The sequence below is a fragment of the Microcebus murinus genome, chromosome 7, assembly GCF_040939455.1.
Source record: "Microcebus murinus isolate Inina chromosome 7, M.murinus_Inina_mat1.0, whole genome shotgun sequence".
NCBI classification, from domain to species: domain Eukaryota; kingdom Metazoa; phylum Chordata; class Mammalia; order Primates; family Cheirogaleidae; genus Microcebus; species Microcebus murinus.
Genome location: NC_134110.1, coordinates 6,049,841 through 6,063,100, shown reverse-complemented (window position 1 = coordinate 6,063,100; position 13,260 = coordinate 6,049,841). Strand labels below are relative to the sequence as shown.

Genomic DNA, 13,260 nt, shown 5'->3' with positions numbered 1-13,260 from the left:
ACTTCCTCCAGCACGAGGGGCACGTGCCTCTCACCTCCGACAGCCCTTCCATTTCCTGGGAGACTGATGTATGAGGCCGGAGTGAAGGACAGGTGGCAGGAAAATGTCATGCTCAAGCCACAGGCAGGGAATGGTCCCCCAGAGTCCTGGGCCCGCCCCTAGGCGTTCCTGGATGGGAACACTAGTGCCTACCCCACCTCCAGCGTCCCTCCTGGGTCCCGGGGCTCCTGGGCTGCTCCCTGGAGCCCTAAAGCCGCCCAGCCAGTGGTGACTGAGCCAACAGCGACACCTGCCGGGCCGTCAGACTCAGACACGCTGAGCTCTGGGAATGCCAGGGGCGCCTCCTCAGCCTCTGAGCCCAGGTCCTCCAGCCCCGCAGCCCCGCGGTGCTCACAGACTGGGAGGAGGGCAGCGTAGCATCCGGAAGAACAACTCGGGGAATGTCGCCGGGCACGTGTCATGGAGTGCGAGGCACAGGAGGTGGCTGCAACGTGTACTCTGCCTTTGCTGCTCCTTGGAACCCCGTGGGGTGGTCCAGGCTGAAGCCCAGAGCTGCTCTGGTGGATGTCTTGTCAATTCAGTGGGCTCCTCTTGGGTCCACCAGCGCCGGCCCAGCTGGAGTCAGGGCCCCAGCTTTGCAGGGGATGCCCTTTACGTTGTGGGTGTCACACGTGTGTAGACGTCTCGTGACAGCTTTCCAGCAGATGACAATAAGGAAGGCTTGTCTTTCTAATTCACATGAAGTCATTGTTTGGGCCAGCAGATGGGCTACAGTGACCCTAGGCCCTCATCATTTCTGTCCTAAATTATTCATCTGTTCACTCCACAGCTTCCTAGAGAGCTCCACGGGTGGTGGACATCCTTTCCTTGACTTGAACCAGGCCCCTGAATCTTTGCGTGAAACCTTAGAGCATAGCCCATCCTAAATCACACAGGGTCCCTGCATTTGAAGCTGGTGGCAGGTCCAGATTTAATTAATGAGGTTGAGTAACTTGTCACCTCTCTGGGCCTAGAGGGTTGTGTTAGTCAGGGTCCTCCAGAGAAACAGACCAATAGGAAACACACACACCCACGTAAGGGAGAAGAAGAGATTTATTGTAAAGAGTTGGCTCGTGCAATTATGGAGCCTGGCAGGTGCCGAGATCTGCAGGGTGAATTGTTAAGCTAGAGAGCCGATGGCATGGCCCTACTCCAAATCCAAAGGCTAGAGACCCAGGAAAACCAACGGGGTAGTTTCAGTTCAAAGACCAATCCAGACTCAAGACTCAGGAAGAGCTGATGTTTCAGTTTGAGTCTGCATGGAAGAGCAAGCAGTGTCCTATCTCAGTAGGCTGCCAGGCAGGGCAGGAAGTGTTCTGTCTCACTCGGGGAAGCGCTTTTGTGCTATTCCGACCTCCAGCTGATTGGATGGGGCCCACCCACCTTAGGGAAGTGGCCTCACTTCCAACTACACAGATGCTCATCTCAGCCAGAAACGCCAGCACCCTCACAGACACACAGAACAGCATTTGGTCAAATGTCTGGGCACCCTGTGGCCCAATCAAGTTGACATATAAAATTAACCCCTGGAATTAAACTGAGAAATCCGCGAAAGTTTTGTGAGGAAAGGATTCTTGGAGCAAATGTCTCACAAACCGCACGCAGCACCCTTGTCTAGATGTGATTTCAGGTCCTCGGGCGTGGAGTCACCACCTTGCGCCGTATGTCCCATGACCCCCCTCGACCTCACCCTGCCTTCACCATCCAAATAATGCTCTGCCTCCCCTCTTCCAGGTGAACTATGACCACTTTACTCTTCGTTTTTGTGACTCTGAGGGTCATCACTGCAGCCACCTCAGTAGAACTGTCAGGTGAGGACATTCCCATGCATGTCTCATTTGTTCGGTAGGTGCGAGTACTGGGTTCTGGGTACTGGGTACGGGATCTGGTGCTGCTGGTCCCAGGGATATGATGCCCCCTTTCCTGGCCTTTTCCTGGCCCTGCCCCTCCACTGCTGGTGCAAGTGTGACTGCGATGAGAGGCCAGCCACCTGTGCACACACACGTCCAGGAGCCTCCCGCAGGTGACACTGCTGCTGGCTGCCCTTGAGCCCTGACGGCTGGCAAGGAGAGCTGTGGGCAGGTGTGTCGTCCTCCTCAGTATCCTTCTCTCTGCTCTGCGGATCTCACCCAGGACTGCCGCGCACTGAACTTGGGGTAGGGACAGGACAGAGACAAACCCAAAGAGAAAAGCTGCCAGGAGCAGATTGGCTGGAGCATCCAAGAGAAGACAGTCTGAGAAATAGTCAGAGAAGACTTTGCCTTTCCTGAGAAACCATCCTCGGGAAGCCCCCAGCCTGGCCTCTTGCCTGTGGCCGACGCTGAGTATATTTCTGCTAATCAAGCTCTGAACCAAATGAACAGGCCTTCCACTGACCCCAGGATGGGCTTGACCCCAACGAGGAATGTATCTCCCTTAGACCCAGACAAGAAGACCCCTGCTCTGGGCCATGTTCTTTAGGGCCCCCCCCACCTCTGGCCTTCCCCTCGCCTCAGCCCTCCCCAAAGGGAGAAAGGTCTGTAGGGCCAATGGGATGTGCCCGCCCAGACCTTTGCCGCCCCTTTAGAGCTCACTCTGGGTACCCAGGATGCCTGCAGGCCCCTGTCCAAGTGGGCCACGCCTGCATGGGCCCATCCTCCTATCGGGACCACACTGCTGGGGAGATTCCCCCTAGGCCCGAGGAGGGGTGAGGAGTGGCTGTTTGCCTGGGATGTGAGGACTGAGACAAGCACAGCGTGTGCGTGCGACCCTCGTGCGGTGGTACAGAGTCCGTGGGGGGAAAGAAGGGGCCCCTGCTCCCCCTGCCCCCTCCCAGCCACCAAATCCCAATGCAAAACTCTAAGGAGTCTGAGGATTCTAAATTCAATTTGAAAGGTATCCTTGTCAAACAGGAAGATAGAACATATTACTTAACAGTCTGTTGGCTGATTTACAACTTACGTGTATGTAGACGCACGGTACACGGGCCTCCGTTGGTACTGGCGCTCGGGGACCCGCAGACGCCAGCCCCTGGCTGTGCCTGGGTGGCTTGCCCACACAGGGAGCCAGGTCACTGGGGTTGGCGGAGGGCTTTACAAACCGCCCGGCTGGGCACCGCAGTCACTCGCAGCCCCCACCCACCCACCGAGAGCCACCACCGCTACAACCGAGCTGTGTCCGGGGGGTGCCAGGGCCAAGGGAGAGATGCCTGCGGAAGGGGCAGGGGGGCGGGGGGGGGGCTGTCCAGGACATCAAAGGTGAGGCCTGTGCCCCAGACATTCCTGCCCCCCCCCGCCTTTGCCCTGTTATGCGTCCACCACCCACAAATATCCAAAACATTTTTCCTTCAACCTGTAGGCTCTCCTGGGAGAAAGTTTCGTAAATTTATGACCCACCATGAAAGGTGCTGTTTTTTGGGGAAGCCGCTTCTTTCCCATTCCCAGCAGATCTTTCACTCCCAACAGGATTTGGTAAACACACCTCCCCTGCCAACGCTCTCTTCGGTGCTCCCGGAGTCTAGTCTATGCCATCCCCCAGCCCCCCACCCCCGACTCTTTGCAGAACTAGATGTCTGATGCTCTCTGATGCTCCCCCTGCCGGAGCCCCTGACTCCCGGCATTAGGAGAAAGTGGCCTGCCCCCCTGCAGGGTCGGGCCAGCACCCAAAGCAGTCCTCACCAAGCGGGACACATCTTGGAAGCTTTGGGTCTTAGCTCTAAAGTTGTGTAGATTATACCCCATAATCATTTTTTTTTCTACCCCCAAAATAATTTTTTCCCCAAATCTTTGAGTCAAGCTGTCAACTTGGGGAAGACGAGTCCTGCTTCTCCCGTGGCCTGGCCTCCTCTGGGGGGGCACCCCAGTTTGAGAAACAGAGAGGCGGTCTTGACTCTGCCGTTTCCCCTCCCCCTCCCCTGGAACCCTTTCCTGGCTTCAGGGTTTCTGCCTCAGGGCACAGAGGCCAGGAGCACTGCTCTGGGAAGGGTGGTGCAAGGCTTGCTGGGAATTCCCACCTGGAGCTCTCAGGAGCAGGCCCATGGCAGACAGGGACACACTGGTTGGACTTTGCCCTCTCAGGAGAGTGCACTTCCAGAAGGGCTGCTGCGGGGCGGGGCGGTCCCCTCTGGGCACTAACAGGTCTGTCTTCTGTGCCCGCCCCGCCCACGCAGACCATGACAACTCGCTGAGTGTGAGCATCCCCCAGCCGTCCCCGATGAAGGTCCTCCTGGGGACGTCCCTCACCATCCCCTGCTATTTCATCGACCCCATGCACCCTGTGACCACCGCCCCCTCCACTGCCCCACTCACCCCGAGAATCAAGTGGAGCCGCGTTTCCAAGGAGAAGGAGGTGGTCCTGCTGGTGGCCACCGGAGGGCGCGTGCGGGTCAACAGCGCCTACCAAGACAAGGTCTCCCTGCCCAACTACCCCGCCATCCCCAGCGACGCCACCTTGGAAATCCAGAGCCTGCGCTCCAATGACTCGGGGACCTATCGCTGCGAGGTGATGCACGGCATCGAGGACAGTGAGGCCACCCTGGAGGTCGTGGTGAAAGGTGAGGGCCCCCCCCCTGCAGGGACGCTGCCTCACCCCCACAAAGAGCCAGAATGTCCTCACCCGTGTGGGTCCGGGCAGGCTGGCTCCCAGACCAGCCCCTCCATGCACTGGTTTGCACCCCAGTCGAGGCACTTAACTTCAGCTGCTGCTCTGTGACCCGGAGCTGGTGATATGCTTCTCTCTGGACTTTTTGGGGGGGATTAAATGCTTTCTGGCTACAGTCATAGGTAAATGACAGTTTGTGCTTCTCACCAATCCTGTGAGTCGTGGGCCTTGTGATCATGCCCATTTTACAGATAAGCAAACTGAGGTTAAGTGACTTGCCTAAGGTTACCCTGGAAATGAGCCGCAGCAGTCTCCTGACGCTTCATCCAGGTGTCTTGTCCCTCCTCTTCCTCCAGCCCTCAGTCTCAGTTTCAGAAGCCAAAGAGAGGGCTGAAGGCTCCCCGGTGCCCTTTCTCTCACCCAGGGAGAGTGGCTGGGTCCTCGGTTAGCTTCAGAGCTCGGGTCAGCACCAGACTGTTCCTAGGGGGAGGTACAGCGGCAGGCTCTGTCAGAGCAGGTCCACCCTGGGGGCACCTTAAACAGGGCTCCCACTAGGATGCCCCTGGCCTGAGGGTGCAGGGGGGCTCTGAGTGCTTTCAGTGCCTCTTTCCCCAAAGCAAAGGCAGATTTTAGTTTAATTCAAAGAACTTTCTGATTATCATCAGATGATCATAAGTATTCAAAAAGGGATGCCTCGTGAGGTAGTGAGTTCCCCGTCACCGGGGATTCCAGCAAAGTCAGAAGGACCACATGCAAATGTGGAGAGGGCATCCACGCTTCAGCCTGGACCAGATAGTTCCCAAGGCCCTTTGACCTTGCGGCAATAGCCGGAATTCTGCGAGGGCCTCAGTGAGTGATCAGAGACGGTCCCTGACCAGCCTTCCCGCCCGTGCGTGCGCGTGTCTTGCAGGCATCGTGTTCCACTACAGAGCCATCTCCACACGCTACACCCTGGACTTCGACAGGGCGCAGCGGGCCTGCCTGCAGAACAGCGCCATCATCGCCACGCCCGAGCAGCTGCAGGCCGCCTACGAGGACGGCTTCCACCAGTGCGACGCCGGCTGGCTGGCCGACCAGACTGTCAGGTGAGCCCCCACCTGCCAGCGGAGTGGGGCATCGGGCCGGGGCCAGGGGTCAGAGGCCACAGGGCAGTGGGGCAAGTGATGGGGTGGGATGTTGACCAGCACTGAGTCGGTGCCAGCGTGACACGGTAGCCAGCCTAGGTTGGGGCCGGGGTCAAGCCTTGGGCAACACGGACACTCGATGAGCCGCCCCGAATGCTTGTTACTCTCCCTTGCAATAGAGCAGGTGGCTGCTAGCTCCCAGGCCCTGCGTGTCCTTATTTTTCCTACCCATTTTTTTCTTTGCCACAGTTGTTTCACTTACTGGTCTTCCTTTTTTTTTTAGAAAAACCTTTATGTTTTCTGTATTTTTGTAAACCGCCTTACATCCTTTCTGGTTTTTTTTTTTTTTTTTTGAGACAGAGTCTCACTTTGTTGCCCAGGCTAGAGTGAGTGCCATGGCGTCAGCCTGGCTCACAACAACCTCAATCTCCGGGGCTCAGCGATCCTACTGCCTCAGCCTCCCAAGTAGCTGGGACTACAGGCATGGGCCACCATGCCCAGCTAATTTTTTTGTATATATATATTTTTAGTTGGTCAATTAATTTATTTCTATTTTTGGTAGAGACGGGGGTCTCGCTCAGGCTGGTTTTGAACTCCTGACCTTGAGCAATCCGCCCGCCTCGGCCTCCCAAAGTGCTAGGATTATAGGCGTGAGCCACCACGCCCGGCCCCTTTCTGTTTTTAATAAGGCAATAGGCAAATAGCTTCTTGCTACATCTTCTCCTGAGTGTAGCTGCTAGGGAATGGGTTGCAGAGTGGCCCCAGGAGAGCCTGTCGCCGAAGGATCTCAGTGCATCGTGAGGGGGATGGTTCACTGCAGGTGCATCATGGTTCTGACAGCAAAGGCCAGAAGCACAGAGCCTCAGGAAGAAAGCAAAAGAAAATGTCTTTGCAATGGTGGGGTAGGCAACGAGATCTTAGGACACAAAAAATACTAACCATTAATAAAACAAAACAAGATGAGGCAACAGGCTAGCATAGTGCAAAAGCCCACAGCTCAGCCTCAGAAAGAGCTGGATTCAAATCCCAGCTCTGGACCTTGGAAGCTGTGTAACCTTGGACAAATTGTTTAACATCTCTGACTCCCAGTTTCTGTAACTGTAAAATAGGTTCATTGTAACACCTGCCTCACTGGGTTGATTTGAGACTCAAATGACATAAATCAGGGGCTAACAAGTGACATAGAGCAGGGGCTAACAAACCATTGCCCACAGGCCATGTCCACCCCACTCTTTGTCACTGTAAATGAAGTTTTATTGGAAGACAGCTATGCCCATCTGTTTAAATGTTGTCTGTGGCTGCCTCATGCTACATTGGCAGTTGTGAGGTTGTCCATAGAGACCCTATGGCCTGCAAAACCCAAAATATTTGTACTATCTGGCCTTTTATAGAAAAACTTTAAAACTCACAGTTCCCAAATTATGCCCTTATGGCTCCAGATAGAAGGTATTCGGTACCACTAAATATTCAGTAGAAGGGCTACCTTTAATCATTAATAATTAAAAACAGTCCACATACACAGCGCAGACGTGGCCAAATGCAATATAAGTCACTGAGGAAAGAGGGTTCAAGGGCACAGGTCACGGGCTCCCTCTGCCCCAGACAGTCACGCCTCCACTCTGGGCTCGTGGCAGGTACCCCATCCACACGCCCCGGGAAGGTTGCTATGGAGACAAGGATGAGTTTCCCGGCGTGAGGACCTACGGCGTGCGGGACACCAACGAGACCTATGACGTGTACTGCTTCGCAGAGGAGATGGAGGGTGAGGCCGCCCCGCCCACCGAGAGGCACCTGCTCCCATCCCAGTGGCCCTCCTCCTCCCCATCTCCCCATTGACACTCGGGGTCACACAGGCCTCCTCCGGGCTGGGGGCTAGCTCAGGTCAAGCCTGACACACCTGATCCTTCCCTGCCATGAAGGCAGGAAGGCAGAGCCCACAGGTCTGGACCCCTCACTCTCCACTTTGGACAAGGGCTCGGTGGCCCCAACATCTGCAACTGCCTGGTGTCACCATGGGGCCCAAGAGTATGTGACCCAGGAAGGGCCCCGGCTGCCCACGCCAGCTCACCCCCATCCTCACGTCCACCGCACCGGCCTCATCACCCCGCCAGGGATGGGGACAACAGGAACATAGTTCCCGGGACAGCTGACGGCCCAGCCCCCACCCACTGCCCCTGTTGCCAGCCCCAGCCACACTCCAGGGCTGCCCTATGGGCTAGTTCTGGAGAGAACTGGGGCGGGGGGAGGAACCCAGACCTTTTCTCTGTTTCATAAAGGGCACTGATTTTGGCCTCAGAGTTTCCCAGCCACGTGGATGACACCATTTCCCTCATCTGCACCAGTATACCCTTTGGACACTCAGACTCTGCCACTTCTGAGTCTCCCCTGCAACCCCCAGCCGCAAGCACGGCGCTCTTGGCTCCCCCAGGCTGGGAGCAGAGCTGGTTCAGAGGCACAGGTGACACCTGGCCTCCTTCCTCATTCTCGCCCCAGGGGCAAACCTGCCTATTTGGTGACAAATACGTGTGTTCCCATGTGTGGCTAACCAAAGACAAACAGAACAGCCAGTCAGAGCTGCCACTGAGCAGATGCCCACCGCCCCCGCCCCTGGCCCTGGCGCTACCTTGTTAGATTTTAGGGAATATTCTTTTAAAGCTCATAGGTCCCGAATTACGTCCTTACGGACTCCTCTGAGCTTAGAGACCCCAGTTTGGGAAACACTGCTCTATCGGGTCAGAGCCCGATGCCTGCTTTTCCCATGAGAATACGGATTTGAAAAAAAAAAATTGCCTCTGGTGGGCCATGCTTAACTCCTGGGACAGACCCCCTAGGGTGGGACGTTGGCCCAGCACACAGCGAGGCAAAGGGGCTTTTGAGCGAAGATTTTGCCTCCCAGACTTTGCTTGCTCTACCTTCTGTCCGGCCTCCTTGGCATTTTGGCTGCTTCTTTCTCGGGCCCTCTGTTTTAGGAAATTGATGTCGTCCTGCTCAAAAGCCCAGAAAAAGATGGAAAGTGGGAAATGAAGGGGGAGATCTGAGATGTGGACGTGTGGGCCCAGGGCTATGGGGAGTTAGAGGCAACGCGAGTTGGAGAACTCTCAGGAAGAACTCGCAGGAAGAGATCCTCGTGGATCTCTCCGGGCATGGGGGCAGGGGAGGCAGAGGGCGACCCTGACCCCACCTGCCCTCCGTGCCCTTCCTTCACAGGCGAGGTCTTTTATGCAACGTCCCCGGAGAAGTTCACCTTCCAGGAGGCAGCCAACGAGTGCCGGCGGCTGGGCGCCCGGCTGGCCACAACGGGCCAGCTCTACCTGGCCTGGCAGGGCGGCATGGACATGTGCAGCGCCGGCTGGCTGGCCGACCGCAGCGTGCGCTACCCCATCTCCAAGGCCCGGCCCAACTGCGGGGGCAACCTCCTGGGCGTGCGCACCGTCTACCTGCACGCCAACCAGACGGGCTACCCCGACCCCTCGTCCCGATACGACGCCATCTGCTACACAGGTGGGGCCTGGGCCGGAGTCTGCGCCGCTGAGATGGGGGCCCGGAGCAAGAGGAGGTCTTGCAAAGGGAGGCTTGGGTTTTTCCCCTCCAAGAGGCCACTGGGCACCAGACCCCGAGTTTTCAGTGGTCCCTGGGAAGAGCTGTGGTAGACACTGGAGGCTGCAGCGTGTCCAGCCCTGTCCCGCCGGATCAGCACGGAAGAGGGTTAAGAGCATGAGCTTTAGCCGGACGCGGTGGCGCGCGCCTGTAGTCCCAGCTACTCGGGAGGCTGAGATGGGAGGATCGCTTGAGCCCAGGAGTTCTGGGCTGTAGTGCGCTATGCCGATCGGGTGTCCGCACTAAGTTCGGCATCAATATGGTGACCTCCCGGGAGTGGGGGACCACCAGGTTGCCTAAGGAGGGGTGAACCGGCCCAGGTCGGAAACGGAGCAGGTCAAAACTCCCGTGCTGATCAGTAGTGGGATCGCGCCTGTGAATAGCCACTGCACTCCAGCCTGGGCAACATAGCGAGACCCCGTCTCTAAAAAAAAAAAAAAAAAAAAAAAGAGCATGAGCTTTAAAATCTGTGTTTTCTCAGCTCTGCCACCTTCTACTGTGCAACCCCGGGAAAGTGAAGGCCCAGAGCCTCAGTTTCCTCCTCCGTCCAGTGGGGCGATGATGGTGGCACTGCCTGACATGAGGCCATGTGCCCACAGGAGGGCGCTGTTATCCGCCCTTTGAAATTGGTTGCACTTAGGATTCAAAGAATTATTGAAAAGAGTAGGGGAAAGCTCGACAGGGACTTTATTTTGAAAAATTAAATGAAAATTTTAAAATAAATGTTTTATCGTATATTTAACACAATTTTAGGTTATAATCATAATGAAGTGATAATTCTTGGAGGAAAAAAATGATGCATAACTTGCATGAAGAATTGCACTGGTTTCATGACAGATTTGGTGGTAACGCAGTGACAGCTCATCCCATGTTTCATTTCCACGGCCTGATCTTACATGAGGAGGGTTATTTTTGCAAAGATAGTTAGGATTTTCCCCCAAAGCCTCTCTTAACCTGTTGACATCCTAACCACTCTTTTGGAAGTAGTGTCGCCCTCACGAGATCCTCATTTATCCGTGAGTGTGAGCCAAGCACCTCTCCAAAGTCTCTCCCATCAGTTTTATGAACTGCGTCTTCTGCAAGACTTACGGTTTCTCTTTATAACTGATTTATTAGCACATCGTCCCGTTGGAGAGTGACAACATCAGACGGCCAGCAAGCCGCTCATGAGATGGGTCGAGAGGCAGCTAGTGTTAAGCGCAAGGATGTCAGGGTGGAAACTGACCTTAGAAGCAGTGACCTCATGGGTCGCCCTCTTGCCACCTCATGACTCTTGCGTTCTTTTGCAATATCGAAACCGTGGGGCCTCGCATAAACCGTGCTCAGAGAGTGCAGAGCCCTGCCGCGGCCCCGCGGGGCAGGAGGAGGACCCCACACTCCTCTCCAGCCCAGTCCCAGGCTGAGCACCCAAAGCTTGTCTTTGCCCCCGTCCCAGGTGAAGACTTTGTGGACATCCCAGAAAACTTCTTCGGGGCCGGGGGAGAGGAGGAGATCACCATCCAGACGGTGACCTGGCCTGACGTGGAGCTGCCACTGCCCCAGAACGTCACGGAGGGGGAAGCCCGAGGCAACGTGATCCTCACCGTGAGGCCCATCTTCGGCGTCTCCCCCACCGGCCTGGAGCCCGAGGAGCCGTTTACATTTGCCCCGGACACGGGGGCCACCGCCTTCCCTGAGGCCGAGGAGAACAGGACTGGGGAGGCCACCGGGCCCTGGGGCGTTCCCGAGGAATCCACTCCTGGCCTGGGCTCTGTCACGGCCTTCACCAGCGAGGACCTGGTGGTGCAGGTGACCATCGCCCCAGGTGCAGCTGAGGTCCCTGGGCAGCCACGCTTGCCAGGGGGTGAGTACCTGCCCCCCGGGGGTGCAACAGGGGCACATGGAAAGAACTTGGCCTCGTGGGGAGGGGCTGTCCTGGCTGCACCTTCAGCTCTGGACCTAGCACCCGGGACAAGCTTCTCCCCTCCCAGCCCTCGCTCTCCCCACCTGTAAAGCAAAGTGGGTAGGCCAGACCAGTCATGTCCACGCTCCTGCCGCAAGGGATTATTTCAAGTGCAGGCGTGTGTGGGAGCCAGCGTGTAGATCAAGCAGACAAAGGCGCCACACGGGCCCCAGTGAGGCAGAGTGGAGGACCGGGGCTCCCCCTGTCCAGGCACCCTTCTCGCCCCGTCAGGCACCCCCACAAAATAGAACCACTAGAAAACCTCTGCACCGGCGACCCCGAGGCCTCTCACGGCTCTCTCCTCCTAGGACAAGGACCAGCAAACTGCGGGCCACGTTTCACTGTTCTCATGTGGCCTGTGAGCTAAGACTGGTCTTTACATTCTTAAGTCGGTGGGAGTAAACACTTAAAAAAGAAGACTATTTTGTGACACGTGAAAATGATATGTTAATAAAATTCGAATTTCAATGTCCGCAAATAAAGTTTGCGTGGAGCAAAGCCCTACCCATGTCGTCTGTGGCTCCCTTAGGACGATCCCAGCGAGTGAAGTGGTCATAACAGAGACCGTGTAGCCCATAAAGCCTGAAACATTTGCTCCCTGGCCCTTTCCAGAAAACACTTCCAAGCCCTGTTCTAGGACAATGGTGCTCCAGGAGCTTCACAGATGTGCAGAGAGTTGGGGTGCCACATGGCATAGGGCTCGGGTGTTCCCCAAACTCTTTGAAGGACATTCTGGTGTGGCCTCCATAAGGCCCTGGGTGGACACGGCCACCCGCCGTCACACCCACACTGCCACCAAGTGCGGTCTCCGCCTGACTTGCTTAAGCCCACGCAGTGCGCCAGACAGCAGGAGGTGGCCCGGTGCCCGTGGAGCCTTGGGAACCGGGCACCGTGGGCGCCTGACCTCCCCCCTTCTCTCGCCCCTCCCCGCCAGGGGTCGTGTTCCACTACCGCCCTGGACCCAGCCGCTACTCGCTGACCTTCCAGGAGGCGCAGCAGGCCTGCCTGCGCACCGGGGCGGCCATCGCGTCCCCGGAGCAGCTGCAGGCGGCCTACGAGGCGGGCTACGAGCAGTGTGACGCCGGCTGGCTGCGGGACCAGAGCGTCCGGTGAGGCCCAGCGGGCTCCCCGCCCAGCCCACGCCCAGCCCAAGGGGTCAGGCTTCAGGAGCCACAGCCCGGCCCGGCCCCAGCGCACGGGCTCCTTGTGGGTGAATTAATGCATTAGCGACTCCGCAGCTGCTCTGGCTTCTCCCTGCAACTCAGGGCGTCCCGAAAGGGGGGTGCAGGGCTCTGGGCGATGTTGAGTTCTTGGTCGTTTCCCCCAAGAGACAGAGGGAGCCCCGCTCCACAGCCCCCTCCTCAAGCCCCTTGTCCCCTCCAGCTGGAGCCTGCTCCCCCCCATGAAGCCAGGGATCCCCAGAGGCCCCAGACCCGGGGACTTGCTGCCCGAGGGGCTGCCTCCTGGTTTGAGTCTGTCAGACAACGGAAGATGCTCCCGGCCCAAGTCCCTGAGTGGCCTCAGCCTCACCCCAGGGCCCTGCACCCCCCAGGACAGGCCCTTATCCTCCCCTGCCTCCTTTGCAGATACCCCATCGTGAGCCCACGGACCCCATGTGTGGGTGACAAGGACAGCAGCCCGGGGGTCAGGACCTACGGCGTGCGCCCGTCATCGGAGACCTATGACGTCTACTGCTACGTGGACCAACTCGAGGGTAAGGGCCACATTCTCGCAGTCAGCTCTGCGGGCAAATTAGTCCATTTGTTATAAATAAATGTTACATACACCATCTGCCTTTCGGAGAGTCCCCATGCCTGTAAACAAATCAAAGGCTCTGAGAAGTCCTGCAGTAAAAAACCTCTTTAACTCTGTTTAATCCAGCATTGCCAAAGCTTATTTCCTCAAAGACCTTTATTTTGTTTCATTTCATTTCTTTTAATTTCAACGGAAATCACCAAATTACTATTCCACTGAACCCAA

General features: G+C 56.9%; 1 protein-coding gene across 1 annotated transcript in view; it reads left to right on the top strand.

Moving 5' to 3' along the window:
* Positions 1–1,780: 1,780 nt before the first annotated feature.
* Positions 1,781–13,260, top strand: part of ACAN (aggrecan) — a 34,056-nt gene continuing 22,576 nt past the window's right edge. Inside the window, exons 1-8 of the mRNA XM_076004660.1 lie at positions 1,781–1,850; positions 4,187–4,570; positions 5,528–5,702; positions 7,376–7,503; positions 8,949–9,242; positions 10,774–11,181; positions 12,215–12,389; positions 12,867–12,994. Coding sequence (XP_075860775.1) covers positions 1,781–1,850; positions 4,187–4,570; positions 5,528–5,702; positions 7,376–7,503; positions 8,949–9,242; positions 10,774–11,181; positions 12,215–12,389; positions 12,867–12,994 — 1,762 coding nt within the window. The remainder of the gene's footprint in view (positions 1,851–4,186; positions 4,571–5,527; positions 5,703–7,375; positions 7,504–8,948; positions 9,243–10,773; positions 11,182–12,214; positions 12,390–12,866; positions 12,995–13,260) is intronic.